The 27,435-nt window shown below is 37.9% G+C and overlaps 1 protein-coding gene across 1 annotated transcript in view; it reads left to right on the top strand.

The window, feature by feature from the left end:
• Positions 1–27,435, top strand: part of DCDC1 (doublecortin domain containing 1) — a 632,177-nt gene that overhangs the window by 544,677 nt on the left and 60,065 nt on the right. Inside the window, 6 exon segments of the mRNA XM_037839043.1 lie at positions 1,857–2,016; positions 5,862–6,026; positions 7,214–7,402; positions 12,992–13,085; positions 15,222–15,389; positions 26,673–26,858. Of these exon segments, the coding sequence (XP_037694971.1) occupies positions 1,857–2,016; positions 5,862–6,026; positions 7,214–7,402; positions 12,992–13,085; positions 15,222–15,389; positions 26,673–26,858 (962 nt within the window).

Here is a 27,435-nt window from a genome sequence, read left to right on the forward strand (position 1 = left end):
AATTTCCCAGGTGGGGAATTTTAATATTTCCACATTTTTCCCCAGTCCCTCAAGGGGGATTTGCAAATATATTTTTATTCTCTGCCCAGATTACTTTGGGATATATTGGGGCTTCACACTAACTTGTACAAACCACCAGATCTCACTCCCTATTCAAAGTTCCATGTAATTATGGTGTTTGAATAAACTGACCATACAAGTTAAATTACATAGTGTGCTACAAAACATACAAATTTTGTTGATGGCATTGCTTTTTTAGTTTTTAACACAAGTTTGTTTAAACAGGTCAGATTTAAAAAAAAAAAAACATTTCACTCCCATATTTTGTTTAACTCTTTAGACTAATTTATGTATTTATCAGGGTTGTGTATTGTAATTTTACAATTTGGATGTGCAAAGAGAATGCAATTTCTTTATTTCATCTAACAAATCTGGCCTTCTTTGTGAACCCCATGCATCCCATCAAGGGAAAAATTAAATGTCCAATTGAGTTTAAAGTTTGTCCAATCCATTAATTTAAATAGTCTCTCTATGGTGGGTTTTCAGATTTCACAGTCTCCAGAACCTCACTCTAGTTCCTTTCTAGGGGGAAGGTATGGGGGAAGGAAAGACCTTGGGGTACAGAATCTTTTCATTCCCTGGGTCTTGGAGGCTGAAGTTCCTGGCTGGAGTAATTTATGATCCATTCTTTTGGTCCAGGCAATGCTTGGGGTGGGCTATGCTTCCTGCCTAACACAGTCTCCCCACCACTTCTCCTGGCCCTCTGATGCCTGGCTGTGACTAGGTGGGCCAGCTTTGTACTCCTTGCTACAGAGCTACCTAACCCCAGCTTGGTAACTGTTCCTGGAAAGCTCCCCAGTAACACTTTCAGCAAATCCAGGGTCATAGCTGTACTTTCCAGAAATCAGATTCTGCTACACCACCAGGTTCACATAGTTGTGCCTCAAGTTAGAGTTATGAGTGCAGCTCAAGAACTGACCTTGAGTCAGTGTCCTGAACTCTAAGCTGTACCCTCAGTGTTTCCGTGGTGTAGTTTAGATACCAAAGCAAAGCCTGTAGTGGGGGATCAGGATACAATTTGTTGGTTTTCTACCTTTGTCTTCTGCTGCAAATCTTCTCAGGTCCAGAAATAGTGGTTTTCCCTCAGGTTAACCCTGAGGTTAAACCCCTGACATGCTAACTGGGAGGTAAAAGTATTTGGAAAAGTCCTAAATCATGACTGCATCATCCTGACTTGCATGGCTATTGTCTTGTGGCAATATGTTGTGTTGGAATGTTAGAAACTATATATCATTGTACTTTTGATCATCATTGTTACTTTGTAACATTTCTGATCTCCTGAACCTCCTCCTTCCCTTATGGCTGCCCCAGGAACCAGGACAAAGATCATACCCACAGAAAGTCAAAAGAGAAAAATCCATTAATATAATTAAAAGCATTACCCTATTGCATATATTGAACACTATGGAGTAAGCTTTGCCATGTATCATTACAGGCATTGGGGACTTTCACTGATAAGTTTGGGATCCCAGGGAATAATACAGAGACATGTGTCTAAATAATGTGGCCCATTTGAGTAGTAAGAATTAAAAATAATTAAACTTATTTTTGGAAGGACCTATTTTTAGTACTTTTAACTAAAAATATTTTGGGGGAAAGTATCTACAAAAATTAAAATAAGAGAATTCCAACTTAATAGTTTAAAAGGCAACTATCAATTACCCTTAGAATTTTTTCTTTTAGACCAAATGCCTGGGAACTATTTTTTGCATTTTTATTTTAGTACATGTTTGCAATTTCCTAGTTCTCTGCAATCATGACTAATATGCCATTGCAATTTGTTTATTTCTCCTCAGCTTTTGTTTTAGAAGTCCAGAGTGACTTTGTGTCTGGAGCCAAGCTTGCTGTGCATAAACCTGTAGCAATTTTTGGAGAAGAGAAGCAAATTATAGAACAAGAGGAAAAACAAATGAAAAAAAATGCTTCAACAACAGAAAATGCTTCTAGGGAAACTCTGTAAGTAATTAGTATGGCCAGAAAAGCTGCATGGTTGCTATTTGAACTCAGCTCATTAGCCCTATAATAGCACCAAAACCATGCAGGGAACTCACCCCGAGTTTGTGGAACTGATGTTGCATGAAAAGCTATTATTTAATTAGTATTCTGGCAAAAGGACAGAACTGGAGCTTCAGTATTCAACAATCACAATGATCTACTTTGAGTAATTTTGTTATACTGTTACTATTTTTAAAAGACTAGAATCTTAAAATGGCAGACATTTTTTTCCAGGAATTCATCAATAAATGCATCAGGAAAAATTTTGTTTCTTCCCTAACTTGGTTCATTATATGCATGTTAATGTACAGTAATCATCTTTTACCTAGATTACTGTAATAGATTTCTGATTGGTTTCCATAATTTCTTCCTTCCAATACACCTCTAAATTCCATCTAGGAACAATTATCTTTCTAAAACACAATCCTTTTCATATAGTTCTTCAATGGCTACCTATTACAGGCAGAAAAAAGTCTTCTTAGTCTGGACTACAAAGCATCCTTTCTCTGGTCCAAGCCTATCACTGACCCTCCCTTGCCAGCATCTCTGCTCACCACCCCCCCAACCCCCCCAAACCTTTTCTTTCCTGCCACGTAAGCTACAAGCCCCTGCTCTGCAACTACAGGCTGCCTCCTGAATCTAACACAACTACATTCACACTCTGTAGCAGGCCTCTGAGCCACATACTCATTTCTCTCTTCTTGGATTGCCTTTTACTTGCCCCGTACCCACCTGTAAATGTTCTTCATCATTCAAACCCATCACGACAATGATTGTATGTAGCAATGAACTTCTCAGGTTTCCCTGCTAACCTGAGAACTCCTTGAAGGCAAAGACTGTCATTCATGCCCTGTGAAAAGCAGAATAACTGGTTTTAATAATCATTCACTGAATAAATGAGTAAATGACTGAATGAGTTTCCAAATTATGAAGTCAAAGATAGCTGATTGACTAATACTGCAATAATTGTGAAAATTAAATTATATATCATTATAAACTTTTGAAAAGATTTTTTTTTTATCTTCAAGTATAAAACTACCAACTTTCATTTTAGGAACCAAATTTCCTCACTTTGATGGCTGATCCATCTGGTCCTATGTCCCGACAATCAACAAAGCACTAGAAGCCCTTTTACAGGGAGAGTGTATGAATTAACCTACATGGCATCTTCCTTAACTTTTAAGGAATTTACCACAAAATTTCCTAACATCCTTAATAGACTGTTTTACTTTTGATTTTCTGAAAAAAAAAATGTATCATACGTCCTCCGAGTTATTAGACTGTACTTGGAAAAAAAAACCAAGAAACAGAAAATAGGAAAGAAACACCACTGAAAGCAAAGATCCACATAGCTCTGATTCATAGATTTCATCAAGACTTGGAGTTCTGAAAGTGGTTGAGTTCACTCACAACACAAAGAAGGAATCTCCTGCACATGCCAGGCAGGCTCTGTCTGATACAGCCTCATCCTGAATACTCCCAGTAGCAGGGAGGTTACAATTTCACAAGGCAGCCCATTCTGATGTTCAAATAATTAATTAATTAGAACAAATCCATCCTATTGTCTCATCTGTTCTTCTGAACTATGCCCTATTCCCCTTCTACTTGAAAGCCCTTAAAATATTCAGAGCTCATTATGTCAGTAACTGCGTTATTCTTTTCCAGGCTAAATCTCACCAGTTCTCTGAACCATTTTTGATGACATGATCCTGTTTGATCTTACATCAGAAAGTCACTGTAAGATTTCCCCAGACTTTCTTAGATACGTGGTGATAGCTTTGTCTGGAGATTTTTACATATTTGGGAAATGGGATGATTTATGGAGGGACATCCATAAAGCAAGAGGCTAGACTAGGAATCTAGGTAGAGCCATTTTGATCACCGAGTTCCATTTAAAGATGTAGTAAAAATGATAAGAAACAAACTGTAAAAGAAACTCTGGGAGCACTGACCTCTACCTTGATGCTTTATGGAAAAAATGACATTCTGGGCAGAGAGCTGGGTGGAGGTGATGATGGTGGAAAAGTTTCTCATCTCCTTCCTGAAGTACAATAGCAAGCCCTGCCCACCTTTTGAGCCTCACCTCATTCTCCCATTTCCCTCACCGCAAGTCTGTCACATCTGTCTCTGTTCTTCAAACGGGCCAAATGTATTCTTGCTCAGGGCCTTTGCATTTGTTCTTTCTTCTGCTTGGAATGAACTTCAGATGGCTCATTCCTGCCCCTTGTCCAGGTCTCAATTTAAAGTGTCACCTCCCAGGGGAGCCTTCTCTGACCCTATTACTAAAGCAGACCCCACCTCCAACCCAGTCAGTTTCCACCCCACGATCCTGTTTGTTCTTGCTTATTTATTTACTTGTTTATTATCTGTCTCCTTCCCACTAGAATATGAGCTTCATAGAATCTGAGAATTCACCTGTTTTGTTCATCACTGTATCCCAAGCACTTAGAATTCTGCACATCATAAAGCAGATGCTCAATAAATATTAAAGGAATGAATGGCTAATAAACTTATAAATGATTCGCTAAGTGAATGAATGAGTGAACAAATGAATGGATGGGTTTCAAAATTGAGTTGACTGTACTTCATTTGCCAGGAATCCTGATAGCAGCTAGATAAATTCCAAATAAGAAAATTGAAAGGATCTCATTCACACCTGGGTAAAAATATTAAAACGAAGGATGATGATTTTTTTCTCTTTTCATGAAAGAAATGGAGTTTGTGGAAAAACTGTGTTTCTGATCTTCAACACAGGATGGCACTGTTGTTTTTTAACTGATGGTGAGATTTTTTTGTCTTCAGAAGCTGCCTGTGCTGCATGCAGTTCTGAATGAGGCAGTTGTTACCCACTATTTTCATAGCCACATGCAATATTTTGTTACATTTGAAAAGTGTGTGGTCAGCTCTGCTAACACTGGGAATTGTACCTGAAGATTTTGGTAATTTGATATTGCTGGCTGTTATATCAAATTATCACAAGTACTTTAGTGATCACAGCTTCTTCCAGAGAACTTTCTTTACACATATGCATGAGAGTGCTGAAATACGTTTGCTTCTTTGCCTGTATGTTTATTTTGCTTTCTGTTCAGCAGGGCTTATATTGTGTCATCATCCCCATGTTTAGTGTGCTCTAAACTGTGGCCCGGAACTTGATATATACAAATCTGAATGGTGGCTACTGCTGTGGGTCACATTTCCATCTTAAGAAAAAGCAGAAGCTTGGCTCAATTTTTCAAATTCTATTTACTCTAAATATTGTTTATTTTTCTCCATCAAAAATTTACTCACGTGTGCCAATGCTATTTGATCCTCCCTAGATTTCTCTTTTTATCTTAACGTATTCCAGTAACTACTATGATATTAAGATTCCTTAACATTGTCTAATAAATAAAGTTTATGAAACTCAGTAATCTAGGCTGCACCATTCCAGACAGAATTATGACCCACTTTATGGGGTTGACAGAGGAGTCTCATTACACATTAGTTATGAATTTCTTAAACTACCAGAACGTCTTAAATCTTTGCAATTTTTGAAATATATTACATGGCCCCATTTTTTCTAAGTAAATATCACAGAGATGAATGCTATTTATTATGTAATTGAGGAATTTCATTGTGGTCTTATATTAAAGGATCTAAGTTATGTATTAGTAAGATGTGGATTTGTAATGGTAGGCACCCGTATGGAAATATGATTTGCAGATGCACAAAGATTCTGCAGGATATGCTCAGACTACACCTCAGAGAAAATTCTGTGAGCACAAATCAGAACTCTTAGACATGTGTTTGCTTCTGAACCTTGATAGAGATTCACATGCAAGAGCCCATCTTCGAATGAAGACTTGTCACACACTTCTCAGGTATGCCTGGCAGGAAAATTCTCGTGACTTTGATGAGGATGACAGTCTTCCGAAGAAAATGGAAAAAGAGCTCTTTGAAAATTTGGAACCACAGAGGAACACAGGTAAAAAGTTGCAAGGGATTCCTGTTAGAGATTTCTACATGGCCTTAGAGTAGCTCATTTGGGGACAAAAATATTTCTGAGGGTTAGTACTGTTATTACTTGCTATTTTACCTCAACGTACACATTGTTTCCTTTTTTGTGTTTTTGATTGAGGTTTTTGCAAGTATTTGTGGGAAATCCTGCTCCCTTTGTTTATTGTGTGCAGTGAAATTTCTTCTTCATTGCTTTATCTTTTCTATTAAACAATAGGCTCGACCTCCTTTGTCTTCTGAGAACTTAGCACAGGGCCTACATATTTGTTGAATGAGTGCATGAATATACGTAAGAGTTAACATGCAAGATGTTCTGATATTTAAGAAATTAGTAAAATGCAATTTCTTTCTTTTTTTTATGTTTATTTTTTCCAGTCAACAGATGAATTGACAGAAATCTGTAGTACTTGGTATTTTTTCATAATCTTTAGACATTTGCTTCACATTACAGCTGTTGCTGGAACATGTGAATTAAGCAGTTTTTGGTGCTTCAACATTTAGCATTAGTCCATGCAGATAGTAGGGGATTAATAGATGTTGATAGACTAATTTAATTGCCAATGCATTGCGATATTTAATGTTTGATGTGTCTGCTTAAATTTGATGTGTCTGCCTTAATTTCCTTAAGTAAAAGATTATTTTAAATGAACTTATCAGTGTATCACTATTTTCTTTTGTGATATTCTAGGAATGCTTAGAGGGGATTGAAAAACCAGGAAAATGGTATTCTGTTTGCTGGGGATATTGTAGATAGAGTATGGAAACCATCATAATTTGAACAGCACTCATTTGTTTTCCCCATTTTGATTCCATGAGCCCCCTTTCCTATTTCTTTTTCAAATTCCTTGTTTTCCTTTCTAACTAAATTACCTCTACAACTGAATGTTTTTTGTCTCTGCTGATGAATTTCTCATATGTTCTCCAAAATGAACATTAATTTCACCTGCAAAATAAACTCAGCATTCCATCGTTTATGTCGGCTTAGAGGTGTAATGCTAACAATTTTGCCACTGTTCTGACAAGGGTGATGCCTCACCGTTACGTGTTGATGTGATTCACGGCAGGTCTCTCACCAACAGAACTTACAATCTGCAGTACATCAAGTGCACAGGGCGTTCTTCTGCCACTAACGAGGTTTTCTTTATCTCAGTCATTTGCAAAGGAATAGTAAGTTGCAGAAGCTTTGCTATCAGCAGTTTGAATACAAAGATGGGCAGATGATAAGCCATGCTACTCCTCGGCTTGTCTTGGGGATACAAGGTTCCGACCTCCTATCTGGCACTGAGGTGGTCTTGGTGGAGAAGAAATCTGATGATGGTTATCAACGCTGGATGCACAAGGGAAGCAGCAGGTAAAGCCATTATATTTGGGGGTTAATATATCAAATCCTAAATAGGAGCCTAGGAGGTCTAGCATGGTCCCTGCTGAGGAGGCAGGGTTATATTTGAGGGCTTTGGATTTTCTATTTAACTTGGCTGAAATCTTTTTTTATCCTAGCCAAGGAAGAGAAAATGGAAGTGAAGTCAAATGGAAATGCTTGGTAGGCTACACACAACTGTCCACAATGGGGTTCAGATAAGAAATGTGCAATATGACCTACTGGGCACATGGTTTTATCTGGCTATCATGGTCAAGAGGAGATTGGGGTCTCATCTAATTGATCTGAAGTGATCATGTAAGAATTCTCAAATGTCCCCAATTTTTAAATTTTGCAGTGCTTTTCATTAACTCAATCCTCTGTCCCTACCTTCCTTCCTGCCTCTATTTCATAAAATAACCAACTCATGTGGCTTCTACTTGCACAATAAAAACTAATTCTCACATTAACAGATGCATCCACCTGGCCCTTGTTTGGATCCAGATTCAAGCCAGCCACTGTCAAAAGGTTATTTCTCAGCCAAGCAGGGGAAATTAAAAACATTTAATTAGTTGTTAAAAAAAGTCTTGTTAATTTTGTTGAATGTGATACTTATTTAATGGTTATGCTAAAAAAAAAGAAACAAAATAAAAGTCCTGACCAGTTGGATACGTATTTTGGTATTTACAGATAAAATTAAAAGATATCTCATATTTGCTCAAAATATTCTAGCAAAAGCAAAAATTTAAAAAAGCATGTTAGAAGGAATGGATGAAATAAGAATGGCAGAGTGTCAATCGATATTGACCCCAGGCAATGCATCCATGGAGTTTCATCGCATGCCTGTCTCTATTTTGGTGCATGTTTAAATATTTCTTTAATCTAAAGGGGAAAAAAAATTCCCATTTAAGATTGGTTTGTTTCAAATGCTATCATTAGTGTTATATGTTGGGGCTCCAGGGGCCTCTTCATCTTCTTGAAATGCTATATGAATTGTGTTTGTGCATCTGTGAATTTTTTTTTTTTTTTTCTGGGAAAAAGGGGTTGATGTAACAGGCTTCTGAATCATCGCTTTGGGAGAGATCCCATGAGTTTTAGCAGGTGGCAGCAGCAGCGGGTCCAGCATGGGCAGGAGAGGAGCTAGCCTTAGTCCTCTCACTTTTCCAAGACGAGCACAACCACCAGCAAGGAGCACTTGCTCAGCTTGTTTTAGAGAAGGCTGGAAAGCCAACTGTGTAGACATACCTGGTGTGTTCCTTCACCTCATTCACCTCAGCTGTGCTGCCTTCGTGATGTGGAACCATGCTAGCAGATGTGGAGACACGGAAGGTTCCCTGGCTTGATAGGTTATACAGGGAGGCTGCCTCCTAAGTATTGTGTGCCTGAAGGCGGGCACCAGGCTGGAAAAAGGCCAAAGCTTTGCGTGCCTGAAGGCAGGCACCAATTGAGATAAGGACATAGCCGGGCTCCTTCCGTTCTCCTGTCTCCTGCTCCTGCTGTCTCCCGTTTAGCCCCAAAGAGATTGTCCCTTGAGATCAAAGACATGCAATCACACCTTATGGCTTTAGAAAAAATGCACCCTCCCTGAAATACCTGAAAACAGTCATGTAGGAGACTACCTCGTATGCTATAAAAACCTGTAGGAATGAGTAGAACAAACTTTTCTTTTGCATGAACACAGAGACGGAGTCAGCTCCCTTCTTTCATGAGCAGGCTCTAGTCTCTGTGAAAGGTTTGCTGCATGGGACCAGAATTCATTAATTCAGGCACAGGTGGTTATTAAGGGCAGTGTTAAAGTGCTGGTGCTTTAGCAGAGACCCAAACAGATGAAAACCCCTGCCCCTATGAAGCTGACATCCTAATGCCTCCCCATCTCTATATTTCTGGAATTTAGCAATACCCCTTACTGTCTGGCTTTCTGTATTATAGTAGAGGTTCCTGCTTGAGCCTAAATTGGAATTATAGCATGGCTGATGAACGGGGGTGGACATGCATGGGGGTGAGATAGGTGATCCTAAGGTAAGAGAAAACCAAGCTCAGTGAGTATGACCCAAACAAGGACTTGATCATTGGGGGAGAGGGCTAGTTCAGAGTCCTGCCCAGTAGTTGACACTTGTTTAACATCCCAGTCTTGTCTTTTATTCTGAGTTTTGCAGAGAAAGCAGGAGTTGGGCAGAGGGCGAGGATGGATAAGTGGATGCTGTAAATAAAAACAGAAAGAGAAGTTTGCCTAAACCTCTTGAGATGCTGGGCTATGAGCAGCACTGCTTCAGAAAATCTAACCAAGTGTTGCACAAAAGCAGAGAGACGGTCATTTCCGGTCTCTTTCCACTTTCCAGAAAACTCTGAAGCTTCATCATCTTGAGGCCTCCCCATATCCAGCCACAGCAGGAGTGAGGGACTGTTGGTAGGAGATGATGGTATTTATTGATCACTGATTGGAAACTTCAGAGTCCAGAGAGAAGAGGGGGAGCCATAGAGGTGCCCAGTGGGACAGGATTTGCTTATGAGCACAAGTGTTACCCACTAGGGTGAAATACTGGGCAGGGGAGGTTTGACAGAGGTCCTGATGATTAGGTATGGGCAAGATTTAGGGTACTGCATGTTCCATGGCAGAAGCGTGTGTGCGTAATGACCATAAGCTTGAACTTCTATCCACATTTTCCCTTTGAATTTCACTTTGGGGTGTTGCATGTAATTGGATGTTGAAAATCATTTGTTCTGATAAGCTGGTGGAACCTTGGCGGAACACAATGTAACAAAAGTTGTAGAAAATTCAGTTTATTTTAACCAGAGTCTTTTTACCTTTATGCTTTGTACTGGCAGAAAGTTAGTGTTTAAGGAGGCAGCTTCCCATCCAAAATTTGTAGAGAGGGTAGACAAAGTTGGTGGCTGTTAGCATAATGAAAGATAATGAGTGGCCCTACCTAAACTTGATATAATACCCAGTGACTATCAGTGTTGAGAATTCTACCATTCCTGATTCAGTCCTTTGGGTCTTGAATTACTTTTTCATTTTGGCCATCTACTTAACATAGAAAAATCTAGGAGGTATGAAATTTTAAGCAACACCTCTTCAGGAAAATTATGACTGTGCGAACAAAGCCTTACTGAGTTAGCACATAGTCTGGGCTAGAAGGGCAAGAAATGACAGAAGAGCACTGAAAAATTTGTAGGAGACTACCCAAAACATATACTTGGATTCCAGCCACACAGATGATATAGTATCTTTCTCTCCCTTTTCATGTGTGGTACAACCTGAATTAAACATTTGGTCTCCACAGGGAAATATGAGACAGTCCTCAGGTATAAAAATCCCCTCAACAGGATTCAAAATCATAAAGGAGAAAATGTAGTGCCATAGGATATGGAGTTGGAAGAGATCTTCAAAACCTTCTAGTCTTAGTGACTTGATTACAAAGCCAGGTAAACTGAGGCTCAAAGAAATTGACTTATTTGTTGCACATATGGCAAATTAGTGAAAAGGCAGTGGTATCATGCTGCATATTGCTGGGGTACAGGGTAAGTTCCCACCTGCTGTCTGGCATAAAAGAGACATTATGTAAAAGTCTTTAAGCTCAGGCTTCCTGCAGAACAGAAGCACTCTTCTACCATGGGCAAGTGCCAGTCGACTGTACTGCTCAGAAAGCAAAAGGAGCACCACTTGTATAGTCGTTGAGTATGACAGTGGAGCATAGGAGAAGTTGCTATATCTACTCTAGGTAGAAACAGCACAGATTTTGCTAGGTAACTGGTCTTGGCACCTCGGTAGGTCATTGCAGGAAATATACAGTCATTCATCCATTTTAATAATATTACTGAATGCTAATAAAAATGCAGGCTACAACCTGTGCAACATGCTGGGGCTAAACAGAGATAATGCAGAGAGCACCAGCTCTCATGTAGTACACAGTCTTGTTAAATGATAAATTCGATTTTTATAAAATAAAATGTCCTTCTGGATTCAAAATAATACTTCAATAACTAAAAACAGAAGGAAGAAATACATTATAAGGTGAATAGTGATTACCTTATAGGATTATGATTGATTTTTAAAATGCTGTCATATTTTTACTATGTTTTCCTGTACTTTCTAAATCCTTTACAATAAGCTTGTATTTTTTTAGGTTCAAAATATTTAAATTAAGTATCTGAAATTTTTAGGTCTTGAAAAGTAAAATATATTACTTTCATAACAATTCCTCCCACATTTAACTACTCCCTACTCCCACATCATTAAACTTTATATTCAGGACAAGTTATATTTGCCATAGCTGAAATGCTATTGATGGTTTATAATGTCCTTTACTTCTGCCAAATATGTTTAATATGAATATTAGAGGCTTTTCTGTCAGACAATAGCCTTTAATGTTCAGTTTATTTTTGTTTTTAAGTGATCCAAAGGAAAGAATTTGAGGATTTTAGCTCAATATGTTTCATTTGGTTTTTCAGTTAAGGAGTCTTTTTGTTAGCTCCAATATCAGATTATTTAAAAATATTTGGCATACATCTTGAACTTCTAAGGGAAACGCCTTTTGAAATAAATTTGGTAGAGCATTAAAATAATCACAATCATTAATAATAGCAATGAATACTAAGACCTATGTGCCAGGCAATATTTTATGCATTTTACATGCATTAACTCATTTAATATCCACAGCAGACCATGATTCCATTTTACAGATGAAGAAACTGAGATAGAGAGTCGTTAGGCAAGGCTATACTACTGAGAGTTAGAACCAGGATTCAGATCCAGGCAAGATGGCTCCAGAATCCATGCTCTTAATCACATGCCACACTGCCTATCATTATAGGAAAATAAGAGAGGAGGGCATGCCCATCTGGGAACAACCAGGAGATAGAAACCATCAGCAATTCAAACAGGGGAAGTCAAATTAAGAATTATTAAACCATGATATGAGTAACTTGCAGATAAAAGAAAACTCTGTATGGTAATGTAGAGCTGAGAAAGAGCACCCAAGGAAGGACATCCTTGAAATGGGGACCCACCTCCCCAAGAGTGCGGTTCAGACCTCATTGGAAAAGGTGTGGCTGCAACACGCAGGCTGGTTTGCCTGGGCTAGCATTGGTATGGAGCATATGGTTGCTGAACAAGTAGGAATGCATGTGGGGTGCAGCCAGTGGCCAGGCACATGAGCATTCAAAGGGAAGGGGAGCATTAGTGTGGCAGGCGGCCTGGAGCACATGGTGCCCATGTTGAGAGGGCCACGAGAAGACGATCAACAGGCCAGGCCATGGCTGCAAGGGTGCCAAGGGACCATGTATGCCGGGTGCCTAGTTGGGGCAGAGAATCACCTCATATCTTCAGTCCCTACTGCTGATGCACGATGAGCAGCTGGAAACAGGAGAAGGGTCCCCTCCTCCTATAATGTTCTTCCAGCACCTTCTTCTGGGAAAGCTAAACATTATGCGCACTGTAGAGGAGAAATTCACATCCTTTATCATAGAGCATGTATTGAAGAGCGAATTTGGAGCTGGAAGGTAATACAAAGATAAGTGCGCAAAGAGGTATCGAATCTGGTCATGATACTTTGTTAATGTGACTAACCCATTTTTCCCAAGGACCTTTCACCTGGTTAGCAACCCGGATCTTGTGCTGGCAGTGTCTATGACCAAAGGTGGAAATGACGACCGTGGCTATCCCGTTATTGTTCAGGTAAGACATTATGACTAAAGACTAATCAGGGACCTTTATTTAATCAAATTTAAATAAAACTACGTTTCCTTATTGTGGAGAAAAAAAAAATGGCTGTCTTAGAGTCCTATCTTGAATGTCACTGTTAAAACATTTACAATCGCCTGCATAGATTTCAAATTGAGCATGTTCATGTAGCTCTTAATTTAGTTTAATCTAACAGATGGTGATTGTGGGTTTGCTGTGTGGCAGGCACTATGCTAGTTATTGAAGTTCAAGGCAAGCACAACAAATGGTCCCGACAGCATTCATGGCACACACGGTCTCAGTGGTGGGTGCATTCAAGTGAATGGCTGCTAGAGTCACGTGTTTTAAATTCTGTGATGTGGAGCATACTAAGTCCTCTATTTCTTGGTGACTGGAGGGAGGAAACGTGGTCAGAGAAATCTGCCTGGAGGACATGAGCTCATGTGTGTTAACGCTATTCCAAAACTTGTTTGAAATACACTTTTGCAAATGTTCATAGCAGCAAAACAATTTTTGGGGTTTCTAGAGAAATCTGGCATCAATTTGAGTTTTGAGAAAAGACCTAGGAATTCTTTTTTCAAGATTATCTGTCATTCCTCAATTATTTATAACCAAAAAAACATTCTAGAGAGATATATACTTTTCCTTGTTGAAGGGGAGAAAGTTTAGGAACCTCCCTGCTCTGCATTTACTTTCTGTATTCTCTTCATTATTTACCATCTTTTGGTTGGACAGAATATATTGCCTCCAAATAACATTTGTTTTATTCCATATTCCTCATAGCAATGAGGCAACTTGTTTTGCAGGTCCTGAATCCAAAATTGGGAAATAACAATCTGGACAAATATCAAAGCTTAATTAAGTTTTCCATCCGGATGATAAATATGGATGAAAAATTTATTCTAGGAGACATAGCATATATAAAATTGCATTCTTCTCTGTCAGGTGCCTCTTTGGCACAGACCACAGTGAGATAAAACCTCATACAGACTCAAATTTAGTAACTTAATCAGTTTCATAAAATTATAGATATGGTTTTCTCCTAAGGTTCTCATTTTGTAAGAAAGAAGTTTGATCTCAAGGTAATTTATATCATCTTTCAAAAAAAATTTTTTTCTGGTGTTTAATTTTTATTTCTTGAAGTAATCAGCTTGTGAGATAATATTAAGTAATGAAAATGAGGCATGCTAGGATAATGCTACTGGACCCCTCCCTATTCCTTGAAAATATACTCTGATTTTCCAGACTTCTAAGGGAAGTGCTATTGTTTGACCCATTAAATCAATACTTAAGATTTATTCATTTTCCACTTTACTAGCAATCTCTCTCTTGGTAAAGTAGGTGTTATTGATTATAAAATTCCTTGAGGTGTCAAGATTTGTTTGACTGGAACTAATCTAGTGGTTCAAATTCTATTAAAGTGAGACTATTTATTTACTAAAATCAAACTCCTTGATAATCAGCAAAATGTAAATTTAAGTATCAATAAAGTACTAAAATGTAAATTAAAGTATCATCTATTAAATTGATGGTGTTTTGGGAGGGATTGCCCATTTCTGGTAAGAGTGTGAAGAAAATAGGTCATTTCATGTACTATTGTTGGAAGTATAAGCTAGAATAACCTTTCTAGAAATCACTTTGATATAGCATAATCCTTAAAATAATCATACTTTTTATCAGTAATTCCACTTTTAGGAATTTGTCCTAAAGAAATTATCATGGATTTGCACAAAGATTTATTTACGGGATTGTTCATTGCTGTTTTGCTATAATAGGAAAAATTTGATAAACCTACATGTTTTACTATTGGGGATTTGTAATGTAAAATATCCATAAGATGAAATTTTATATATCCTTTAAAAAGTTAGGAAAAATTCATGGAATGTTGTTAAGTTAAAAAAAATACAGTTCCCAAATTGTATGTATTTTGTGATTCTATTTTGGTTAATCAGAGAAAGTATGTATAGCTATAAAAATTAAAACCTGAACAAAACATCAATAGTAATTATCACTTAATAATGGACTTAAGAGTTATTATCTACATTCTCTGAATTTTTACACTGGAAGATATGATTGCTATAATCACCTCATAAACCCTATTTGACTCCATAATTGCCTCTTTTTTTTCAGAACTATAAGCCATGTAACAATGGGACTGCCAATCAAAAGTGGCATTACATGGAAAATACGAAAATGTTTATTGCCTTTCATAGTACTGTGCTGAATAAGGAAATCACAGCAGCAAATTATGCTGGTATTTGTACATCCTCTGTAGTTAAAGAACACATTGACCAACCTGTAAGTGGTTCCTTCTTCCTGAAAATAAAAGAAAGATAGGGTAAAATAGAAAATAAAGCAAAAAACTCTTTTTTCTAGAAAACCTCATATTCATATAACACTGATTTTTGAATGAAATAAGTTAGACTCTGAATCTGGTTAGGAAAGAATGAAGGAAAATTGATATTACTTTTCTTCTTAAATTGTTTTGATGGCTCCTGATCACCAGCACAAACCTTTGGTTCACCCATTTATTAGAACACTTCCGAGGGAGGATGTTCACAGGTATACCTGCCACACTAGATGCCATTCCACTCTACAAAGTGTATTGAAATGCAAATGATTATTAGTGATTTTAACTATATTACATTATTCAAAGTATAGAGCTAAGCATAAATATACTTTAATTTTGAAAGGAAATAATTTCTCAAGTTTGGTCCTTTAATTCTTGTTAGTAAGGAATTACTTGCACCATATTTCACAAATACTTGAGAGTTGACTGGGAATCCTTGGATCAAGCCACCTTGCCGTTGTTGATGACCACTGGCCTACAGGAAACTGAAATCTCACAATGTACCCTGTAGAGCCCTCTTTGCCCTACCCCTCAGGTATTTTTTTTAAATTTTTATTCTGAAATAAGTTCAAACTTACAGTAACAGTTGCAAAAATAATACAAAATGCATACACAGAACTCCAGCATACCCCAACCCCCTCCACCGATACCCCGATCTACCAACTTTAATATTTTGTCACTTTACCATTTTTTTCTTTCCCTCCCTCCCTCCCTGTCTATTATCCATCATCTATTGCTCTGTCTTCTGGACATATGAGAGCAAGTTGCACACATCCTTGAACAAATAATATAATTCACATATACATTTCCTATGAACAAGAATATTCATGTATGTAATCACATTAAGTGTAGTTAGAGGTTCAAGAAATTTAACATTGATATAAAGCTTACATTCTATATTTCGTTTTTTTTCTTATGTCCCAATTATGTCCTTTTGAGCCTTTTTTTTCCTATTCTTAGATCTCATCCAGTATCATCTATGGCATTTAATTGTTATTCTCTATTTAGACTGTTTTTTTATTTTCAATTGTAGAAATATATATACAGCCTAAATCTTCCCATTTCACCCCCTCCCAAGCATTCCATTTAGTGGGATTAATCACATTCACAATGTTGCAATGCCATCACCTTCCCACCATCCATTACTAGAAATTTCCCTTCACCCTAAACAGAAACTCTTTACTCATTTCTTATTAACTCCCCGTTGCCCCTTCCCCCACTTCTCGTAACCCATGCTCTACTTTTCATCTCTGTGATCATGTTCTCTGATACTTTCTTTGTGTTTACCATGGGGCTTACATTTAACATCTTAAGTCTATGACAATCTTGTTTTCTTTGATACCAACTTAACTTCAATAGGATACATAAACTATGTTCCTATACTCCTCCATTCCCCCATCTTTATGTAGTTCCTGTCAAAAATTACATATTTTACATTGAGTCCAAAACCACTGATTTATCTTTACACTTTATGTATTTTAGATCCTGTAGGAAGTAAATAGCGGAGTTACAAATAAAAAATACAATAGTATTGGTATTTATATTTATGATGTGATCTTTACTGGAAATCTTTATTTCTTCATGTGGTTTCAGTCAATTGTTTAGTGTCCCTTCCTTTCAGCCTGCACAATTCCCTTTAGCATTTCTTATAGGACTGATCTACTGGTGATGAAGTCCCTCAGCTTTTGATTATCCTGAAATGTTTTCATCTCCCCTTCATTTTTAACCTCCAGGTGTTTATGAATTTTCTAAGTCTCTGATGGTTATTGATTTCTATTTGTACTCCACTGTGGTCAGAGAATGTGCTTTGAATAAATTCAATTTTTTAAAATTTATTGAGGCTTGTTTTATGTCCCAGGTTATGGTCTATTCTGGAGAAAGTTCTGTGATCACTAGAGAAGACTGTGTATCCTGGTGATTTGGGATGTAATGTTCTATATATGTCTGTCAAATTTCTCTATATCTCTTTCTCCTTTCCCCGCCTCTCCGCCGGCAGGGCTCCCCTCAGCATCTGAAGTAGGGCAGGTCTTCCATCAGCAAAATCTCTCAGCCTTTGTCTGTCTGTGAAAAATTTAAGCTCTCCCTCAAATTTGAAGGAGAGTTTTGCTGGATAAAGTATTCTTGGTTGGAAATTTTTCTCTCTCAGAATTTTAAATATGTCATGCCACTGCCTTCTTGCCTTCATGGTGGCCACTGAGTAGTCACTACTTAGTCTTATGTTGTTTCCTTTGTATGTGGCTAACCGCTCTTCTCTTGCTACTCCCAGAACTTGCTCCCCCTCTTCAACATGTGACAGTCTGACCAGAACATGTCCTGGAGTGGGTCCATTTGGATCTATTCTATTTGGAGTTTGCTGCGCATCCATGCTTTGTTTGTTTATATTGTGTAGAAGGTTTGGGAAGTCTTCCCCAATAATTTCCCTGAATACTCACTCTAGACTTCCACCCCTCCCTTCCCCCCCGGGACACCAATGATTCCCATATTTGGATGTTTTATTTTATGTACCATATCCCTGAGATCCATTTTGATCTTTTCAATTTTTTCCCCCATTCCTTCTGCTCCTTCACTTTCCGTTCTGTGGTTCTTGAGGTTGCTGAGTCATTGTTCAGCTTCCTCTAGCCTTGCTCTATGAGTATCCAGAATCTTTTTAATTTGGTCAACAGTTTCTTTTATTTCCTTAAGATCATCTATTTTGTTATTCACTCTTGCAATTTCTTCTTTATGCTCTTCTAGGGTCTTCTTCATGTCCTTTATATCCTGTGCCATGCTCTTCTTCATGTCCTTTGTATCCCGTGCCATGCTCTTGTTGTTTTTCTTTAGTTCTTTGATTAATTGCTCCAAGTACTGTCACCTCTGATCTTTTGATTTGGGTGTTTGAGTTTGGATTATCCATATTGTCTGGTTTTTTCATATGCTTTAAAATTTTCTGTTGTTTTTGGACTCTTGGCATTTGCTTTACTTGATAGTGTTCTTTTAGGATATGAAGGATTATTCAGACACCAATCTCTAATTTGTCAGATCTACAGCTTGGTGGCCTACACTTTCTCTAACTAACCAGAAGATGGCATCCACGAGTCATCTATTCCCCTCAAGTCAGTTCTCCCCAACTTTGTCTTTGTGGTGTGTAGTGTAGGGGTCTCATTCTTGTGGGGTTCAATTGGTGCAACAAGTTTGGGTGTATTGTTGGTGCTGTCCAACCTGAATGTGGGGCGTGTGTTTGAGTGGTTAGGGAGGCAGGGCAGCTTTAATAATTAAACCTCCCAGGTGTTCCTGGAGATTTAAGGCTGTTGCAAGAGTCTAAACCTTCCTTTCAGTCTTGCCACAGATTGTCTCTGCCGCTGACCCACAAGTCTTTGGTATTGGCATAGGGCCCCTGGGATTTCCGGGTGGGTTCCTCTTCCCAGCCATGCCCTTCTAGAGCCTCTGCAGAGGGAAGGCTGTGCTATGTCACAAGTGTGCGCCATCCCTTAAGGGAAGCCCTGGGCTGCCAGGCTGTGCAGGGGCGTTCCCAGCCTGCTGTAAAGATGGCTGAATGGAGCGTGTTAATTTCCCCCTTTTTGCACAGCACCGCCTTCCCAGCTCCAGGACAATTAGCTGTGGGTGCATGGAAGGCTGTTGTCCAAGCCTGATATTGTGGCATGTGCGCAGCGTTGCTGGAAACACTTCCCGTCACACTGGGTCCCTTGGCTCGGCTCTGGGCTGTGGCTCCAGCACCGGGCAGGAGCGTTCCCAGCCCGCCAGGAAGATGGCTGCAAGTGGCATGGTTTTTTTCCCCTTTTGGCTAACCTCTGCCCTCCTCACTCTGAGACAAGTAGCCATGGGTGCATGACAGGCTATTTTCCACACCAGATATTGAGGCATTCTCACAGCCCTTTCCTGCTGCACTTCACTGTGTGGTTCTCACTGCCGTATCTGCAGCCGCTTTTGGGTTTTTTTAAAAAAGAACTAGTCCACCTCCAAGTGCCAATCCATGGTTTCCCCATACTGCAGCATGGCTGCTGGACATTCAGCAGGCTCACTCACTTGTTTCAGAATGCAGACTCCTGGTTTCACCAAGTGCACTGTCCCTGTGGATTTAGCAGACCTTGTCCAGCTGGTGCATCACTGGAACTGGTGTTCTGGGTCACTTTCTGGCCTCTATCTAGTACTTTTCACAGAGATGTTTTTTCGCCCTGTCTCTCCTAGCCACTATCTTAGGTTCTCCTCCCTCAGGCATTTTATCTAAACTGCTATCTCTTCTCCACCCCATAATTTCCCAGCTCTTCTAAATAATTTTCAGTTGTCCAAATGTACTATACCATTTCACACTGACTTTGACCACTATCCCCCTGCCTTTTTTTCTTTTGTCTGTGAACTCACTCACGTTAGCAAAGAAGATATCAAAGATGACTAAGGAATCTCAAAAGGACTCAGGAGCCAATTTGAAAAGGTTCCTGCTGTTCAAAGGCAAAAAAATTTAAGTATCAACAGAACTAATGAATACAGTGGATTGGCACATATCAGATATGTTTAGATCCATGTGTTCATACTGATATTAAACAACAATCCATTGCTCAAAATCGGTGGATGCTAAGGAACAAATTACTTATTTTGAACACTGGAAAAAATAAGGAATCAAACATTTATTCTTCTTTTCTTTTAGAAATGTACTTGAGGCTAGCAAAATAGTTGACAAGAGGAAATTTCACTTCATAGAAATAGAAATGAATACAGTATGAAAGAATCACTATTTTGCAACATTTAATAAATTAATGAGCTAATAGCTGATCATTGACCATCAGTAACTTAAAAGGAGACACAACAGATAGTATGTGCCCCCAATGGAAGTACACAATACCACTTTTGAAGTGTTCTTGCAAAAAAAAAAAAAAAATCTAACTGGAATTTAGTCAAATCTCTTATTCTAACTACTAATTTACTGGAAATACAGGGATTAGAGGAATATGTTAAAAACAAAACAAGCATGTAGTCAGCAAAATCCTAACTGAAAGAAAAGCTACAACAAACAAATTGTAAGAAAAAAATAGAGAATGAGATACAGGGAGAACATGGAAATTAAAAGAAACAAGAGATATATCAACCAATTATATTGTGTGAACCTTATTTTGATTCTGTTTTGAACAAATTGTAAAAAAAAATGAGAGAAAGAGATAGAGAACACTTTGGGAACATTGAATACTGAATGAATTTTGATTATATTGAGGTAGTATTATTATTAACTAATTTCTAGGTAAGATATTATAGTTATGATAAAAAGTCCTTATCTTTTAGAGATAAATATGGAAATATTTAAGAATGAAATGATAGAAGCTTGGGGGTGGCTTCAAAATAATCCAAGGTGAGAATAGAAGTGGGTGACAATATAGATGATACAAAATCAGCCATGAGTTGAGCATTGTTGAAGATGGGCGAAAGGTCCATAGGAGTTTATCATACTTTTGTACATGATTAAAATTTTCCTGTGATTATCCAGCTCATGTTTTTATTGAAAGAAACAGGTAAGATCACAGTCTAGAACTGGTGAGAAAGGAGAGGAGAGAGTAATTATAATGATGGATCATGATATCTAAGCTGAATTAGGGGGGTGGTGACATTAAAATTGTGATGGACAATGAAAGAGAGACCCCTGGGTTGGAGGCTTCAGTGGACATGTTGGTGTTCTGCTTCAGAAAAGGTTAGCAATTTATATTAGTTAGGGTTCTCTAGGGAAACAGAATCAGCAAGAGATATCTGTAAATATAAGATTTTATAAAAGTGTCTCACACAACTGTGGGGATGCAGGAGTCCAAATTCCGTAGGGAAGGCAGCAAACTGGCAACTCCGATGAAAGTGTTCAATGAACTCCTCAGACAGGAGTAGTTCTTGAGAAACAGAATCTTAAAATGGGCATTTACAATTGGTTTTCTACTGTTACTAAATTCAAAGGCACTAATGACTCCATTTTCCATAATCAATATGGCACCGACAGTCTACCTATCAGTTGGCAATGGAGATGCGCAAAATATCATATGATTCTCCTAATCATACTCTTTTACAAAGCAAGGCTCTGAGTGACAGTGTTTTTGACACCTTAACAGGGTTTTGCAGAGTTAAAAGTTATAATGATGCTAGCTGTTTGCTCTTAGATATGCTGAATAAAGTTATAAGAGAAAGGGATGAACTAAAGTCTTCAAATTTGAAGCTTAAGCACCATTTGATAAATGTAAAGTTTTCTATGTGTGCCCTGAAAGAAAATCTTATATCCTGTGGCTGCAGACTTGAGATTTCTGAAAACCAGACCCATAGTCTCATTGTGCAAGTAGCAGATTTACAACATAAACTAAAATCTCAACCTCACAGGGTGTCTTCTGTTAAAGTAAAGGCATTGGAAAAGAATGGGATCCTGAAACTTGGGATGGGGACATATGGATTATAATAATGGTGAGGACATTGGAACCCTGGATTTTGCTGAGACTTTGTTAGATATACCTGTAGTAGTCTGCCCTGAGGAAACAGCACCTCCCACCTTTAGTATGCCCTGAGAAGCCTGCCATCCAACCTCCACCTAAAGAGATTAACCCTTCAGTGCCTGCTAAACCTATAATCACCTCTGCTGAGGAAGCAGCCCTCACTCCTTTGTCTGGAGAGATTAATCCTGTTTTAAGAGATGAAAATGCAATGGAATGTCCTGAGGTAAATAGCTTGAGGGATACTTCTAATTCTTTTCATGACCCACCCCACTCCTGGTACTAAACTGTATTAGTTAGGGTTCTCTAGGGAAACAGAATTAACAAGAGATATCTATGAATATAAGATTTTATAAAAGTGTCTCATGCAACTGTGGGGATGCACGAGTCCAAATTCCGAAGGGCAGGCAGCAAACTGGCAACTCTGATGAAGGTGTTCGATGAACTCCTCAGGAAATGTTTCACTGGCTAGCTGAAGAAGAAGTGAAGGTCCTCTCTCTCTCTTCCTTAAAAGTCTTCAGCTGACTGGATTAAATCCACCTGATTGAATTATCTCATTGCAGAAGGCATGCCCTTTATTGATGTAATTAGTCACAGGTGCAGTTGACTGATGATTTAATAAACCAGCCTTCTAGTTGTCCTTGCAGTAATGATTAGGACAGTACTTGCTTTGGCCAGACACCTAGACACCATCCCCTGGCCAAGCTGACACATAAACCCAACCATCATACAATTTAAGCACCAAATCTTTTCTACTTGAACCTTTCATTAGACATATTTTTGAAAATATTTTGCAATAAACTTCCTTAAACAGCTGGGCAGAAAATCATTTAACTGAGTCAGGGCTATCAATATGCTGGTTGAAGTACCACATGGAATAATTCACACATTGGCTTTAACATGAACTCATTCTGAGATCATCCATGAAACTTGTTTTCTTTGGGAAAAAAAAATCCTTCAAGGCCATATGCTTTCCTGTCATTTTCCTTCTAATGAGAGGATAGGGTAGAAGATGTACCAACATGGCTCTTTTTGCAAAATAGGTTCTTAAATTGCATTGCCAAATGTCTCCTGGGAGGCAAAATCACCTATGGTGGAGAATCACTGGTTAAAACACATCAAATATAGATTTAAAATTAGTGAATTTTATTATATGTAAAATATACCTCAATAAAGCTGATTTTAAAACTTTAAAAAAAACAGGTTCTTAAATTGGATACACAAATGGTCTCCTAAGATTGTTTTTTGAACTTGAATAGAGTTACCACATTCTGTGGCTTCATCAGTAGTCTTTGCTTTTGCTTTTTAGCATCATCCACAGGACTCTTAATTCATTACTAGTAAACCCCTCAATCTCCTGGCCCACATGGCCATCTTGTGACTCTTTGGATATTTTCACTACTGGTCCCTAACCTTGGTTGCATTTTAGAAACTCTAATTAAAATTTACATTCCTTATTTTGAACTTTCATTAACATCCAGATGACAATTGTAGAAGCTGAGTGATAGGTGCGTGGGATTCACAGTACTGTTCCTTCTATTTTTGTATATGATTGAAATACCCCATAACAAAAAGGAAAGGAAAGAAAGGACTTCAAGAGTTTCAGCCTGAGTGATTATAAACTGGTACTTTTCTTTGTATCATATAATAAAAGTACTTTTTACTTATATTAATGAAAATACAACTTCCAAGTTTTTGATAATTTTGTGTGTCTACTGTGTTAGACACTGCTCCAGTATTAGGTATTTTCACATATATTGGCTCATTTAATCATCATAAAAATTTCTGTGCATTTATTTGCCTCATTTTACAGAAGGAGAAATAAAGGTTGATGACGAAACTGAATGACTTCCTCAGTTGATGAAGAAACTGAATGGTTTACTCAGTCACATTAGCTACTGTTCACAGTTAATGTCAGTCAGAATAACACCACGTCATAGACTGTCTATACGAAGCCAAATGAACAGGTCAACTTAGTCATTTCAATAAATCAAGGAAAATTTGTAGAAAAAAGGTGTTCTGTACAGAAAACCTGCAACTGACTGATTGAACTTTTAAACTCTGCAGGCAGAGCCTAATCCTGGGAGCAACACAAATGTATTGCACCTGTTTTTCCATCAGCAATTTCAAAGCAGTATTTAGTTTGAATGAATTGACTAGAAATCCAGTTTATGTTTTGTACTTGAACCATCATCAAAATGGAACAATTCAGGGACTATCAAAATGGTAGCACCACAGTCCTGGGGACTGATATCTTCATGAATGAATAATCCATTTTCTGAATACTCTCAACGGGCTTCTTCAGTGTAGTGAGGAAAATCATTGGCACAAACCTCATTAGAAAGTCCATGTTTTTCTGTACAAATGATCTGTACTTGGTATTCATTCAATTCCATGTGAGGTGATATTTTTATTTTCTGCCTTCTAGTCATTTGTAGAAAGACAAATATTGTATGTACCAGTAAAGAAATCCATAATGGAATTTAATAACTAAATCTGCAAAAATATCATCTGAATGTTTGCTTTGAATTGAGATAGCTCTGTGTACTTAAAGGAAGTAGTTGAGACAATATAACACAGACTGAAAAGCCATGAAGTTGGAATCAGATAAGTCATAGTTTTATATTTTTATATACATATTTATATTTGTATATATGTTTATTTATATTTATATTTCAGCTCTTCAACTTACTATTTAGATATCCTTGGATAAAAACTTACCTTTCTGAGCCTTTGTTTTATCATCTGTAAGTTGGGAATGACAATATTAATTCTGTCTGTACTTGATTTTTAGCCTTGTGAGGAACAAAGCAAATTAGATAATCTACATAAAAATACTTTAAATTTTTTATTATGAAAGTTTTCATATATATTTAAAAGTAGAGAGACCAGTGCAATGAATCCACATAACCATCATCCAAATTCAACTATTATCGAGGTTTTGCCACATTTGCAAACCCAGACATCATAGCATTTCACCTTTAACTTAAGTATGCATGTCTAAAAAAAAACATTTTCATGACATTATCACACTTAACTAAATTAACAATAATTCCTTGGGTATCTAGTATGCTGTTCTTAATCACATTTGCTAAGTTGTCTTAATTCTTTTTATGTTTGGTTGATTTGAGTCAGGATGCATACAAAGTCCCTATGTGACATTTGGTGACAGAATCTGAGTCTGTTGTCCTATAGAATGCCCCTTATCTGGATTGTCAGTTTACCTCCTTTTGGTGTCCTGTAACTTGTTTCTCTGTCCCCCATAATTCCTGTAAATGAAATTTAGCCCTTAGAGGTATAATTAGATTTGTTTGCAACTTTTTTGGGGGGACAAGAATCTTCATAAGTTTTCCTGGATATTTCATATTTATCACTTATGGAGACACACAATGTCTGAATTTCCCATTTTTAGTGACGATAACATGAATCACTGGGTTCGGGTTTATACCCAATCTCACCATTAAACAAGTTCCCATTGACATTTCATCTAATGTCACCTTTTGGTGATCTTTGACTAAATCAGTGATTTCATTAGGAGTTTCAAAATGGCATTTTTTTCTAATACTATTGCCCCTCCTCCCTGACACTTATAAACTGAACTTTTAATGTAGGCATAATTTTGCCTCATCAACTAGGTATTTGATCATGCAGAAATATGGTTTGTAAGAGGAGGCAGGATAAATACTTCATTGTCCTATCTATCTCATTTATCTATGGCTGCATAATGAACCACCTGAAAACTTAGCAGTTTAAACCAACAACCACTTTTTGCTTTGTGGTTCAGCAATTTGAACTTGACTCTGCTTGCAGGTTCTGTGAGTCTTGCCTGGGGTCACTAATGTGACTGTACTCATCTGGTGGTTCTGCAGAAATCTGGTGGATCAATGGAGACTAGATAGTCAAAGATAGCCTCCCTCACATGTCTGGTGGCTTGCAGGCTGTTGGCTGGAGGCTTTGGTTCTCCAACCACATGACTTCTTGAACAGACTAGCTCAAGTTTGTTCCATTTACAGTCAAAAGAGAACAAGTCTCAGTGCAAGCACTTAGTGTAATGTGATAGATACATCTGCTTGCATCACATTTGCTAATGCTACATTGGCCAAAGCAAGTCACATGGCCTAGCCCAGATTCAAGGAAAGGAGACAGAAACTCCACTTCTTGAAGGCAAGAGCAGCAAAGTCACTGTTTAAAAGGACACGCAAACAGGAATGGGATGGTTTTTTGGTGGCCATCTTTGCAAATAATCTGCCACACTTCCTAATGGCCAAATTTCAGAGTTAGAAATCAGTGGCAGTTTACTTCTGATGGGTCTCCAATGAGTTATGGCTTTGTTTTTTGTTTGTTTTTACAATTTTTACTTATATTTTGGCATCATTATGAACTCATGAGATTTTTCATATTCAGAGTGTTTCAGCTGTCATTCTTTTGGATGTTCCCAAATTGTCCCACTTTGGTCCAGTGGGGGCTCCTTCTTGTTGACTCCAAATCTAGAATCAGCCATTCCTCCAAGAAACCCTTGCTCCAGACACTGGTCATGCTCACTGATAGTGAATTGTCATTGCTTCTTGGATTTTTTTGGTCAACAGATCTTGGAAATATGTGTGTTTTTTAAAAATATGTATATTATATTATTAAGGAGAAAATAATACATTTATGCTGATATTTCATATTTAGCATTTGGGAGTTATAAAAGTGCTTTATTTATATTGTAAAGTGTTCCACAAAAATGCTCTCATAATTTAAATGCACATATATAAAGGCATCTTTTTTTTTTTCCCATTTTAGGGATACTGTTATCACTCACCTGGTGGCAAGAGAAAAATGATGCTGTGCTTGGCTTGTGGACATTCCATGAGAGCAGAAAAGGGACTGAAACAGTTGCTTCCTGGGATCCCATTCCTCTGTGCCTCTGGGACAGAGACCCAGAAGCCCTTATTGCTGCGGCCTTTCAAGGTCATCAGTGTGACCAAGGTGTGTAATGGTTTGAGCTCTGCTCATGCATGTGGGGCAACAATTTGGAAACTTTGATGAATTCATTATCCGCCTTGCACTCAAATTCATCTCCACTCATCCAATTCATCTTCCTCAGATGCACCTTTACCATTCTACCTGCATTGATTTCCTTTTCCTCATTGTAATTTAAAATACATTTTCTACTGATAGTTCAATACACCCTTTGAAGTTAATTGGGCACTTCTGCTGCTTTAATCATCTGCTGACACCTTTCACTGCTGTCTCTGTTGCTTTTAGGCAAGGAACTAACTGCAAATCTTTTCTTAGTGGAACAGCTCTTTTGCCTATGTCCACAGGGTCAACTCTTTTTTTTTTTTTTTACTACTATGGAACATTTTCAGGGGAAATTTGACATGTTGTTGCTAATGACTGTTTAGGTTGAGTGCTTGAATTCACACATCCGTGTTGAATACTATTTAAGCTTATGGAAAAAAACATCTCTGCTGCTCTCCTGTGATCTTAATTTTAACTGGCACCTTCTTAAAAATCCTTCCCTTAAAGTTTAGAAGTGAGAAGAGCCAAGAGAGACTTACAC

Source organism: Choloepus didactylus, chromosome 6, assembly GCF_015220235.1.
Source record: "Choloepus didactylus isolate mChoDid1 chromosome 6, mChoDid1.pri, whole genome shotgun sequence".
NCBI lineage: Eukaryota > Metazoa > Chordata > Mammalia > Pilosa > Megalonychidae > Choloepus > Choloepus didactylus.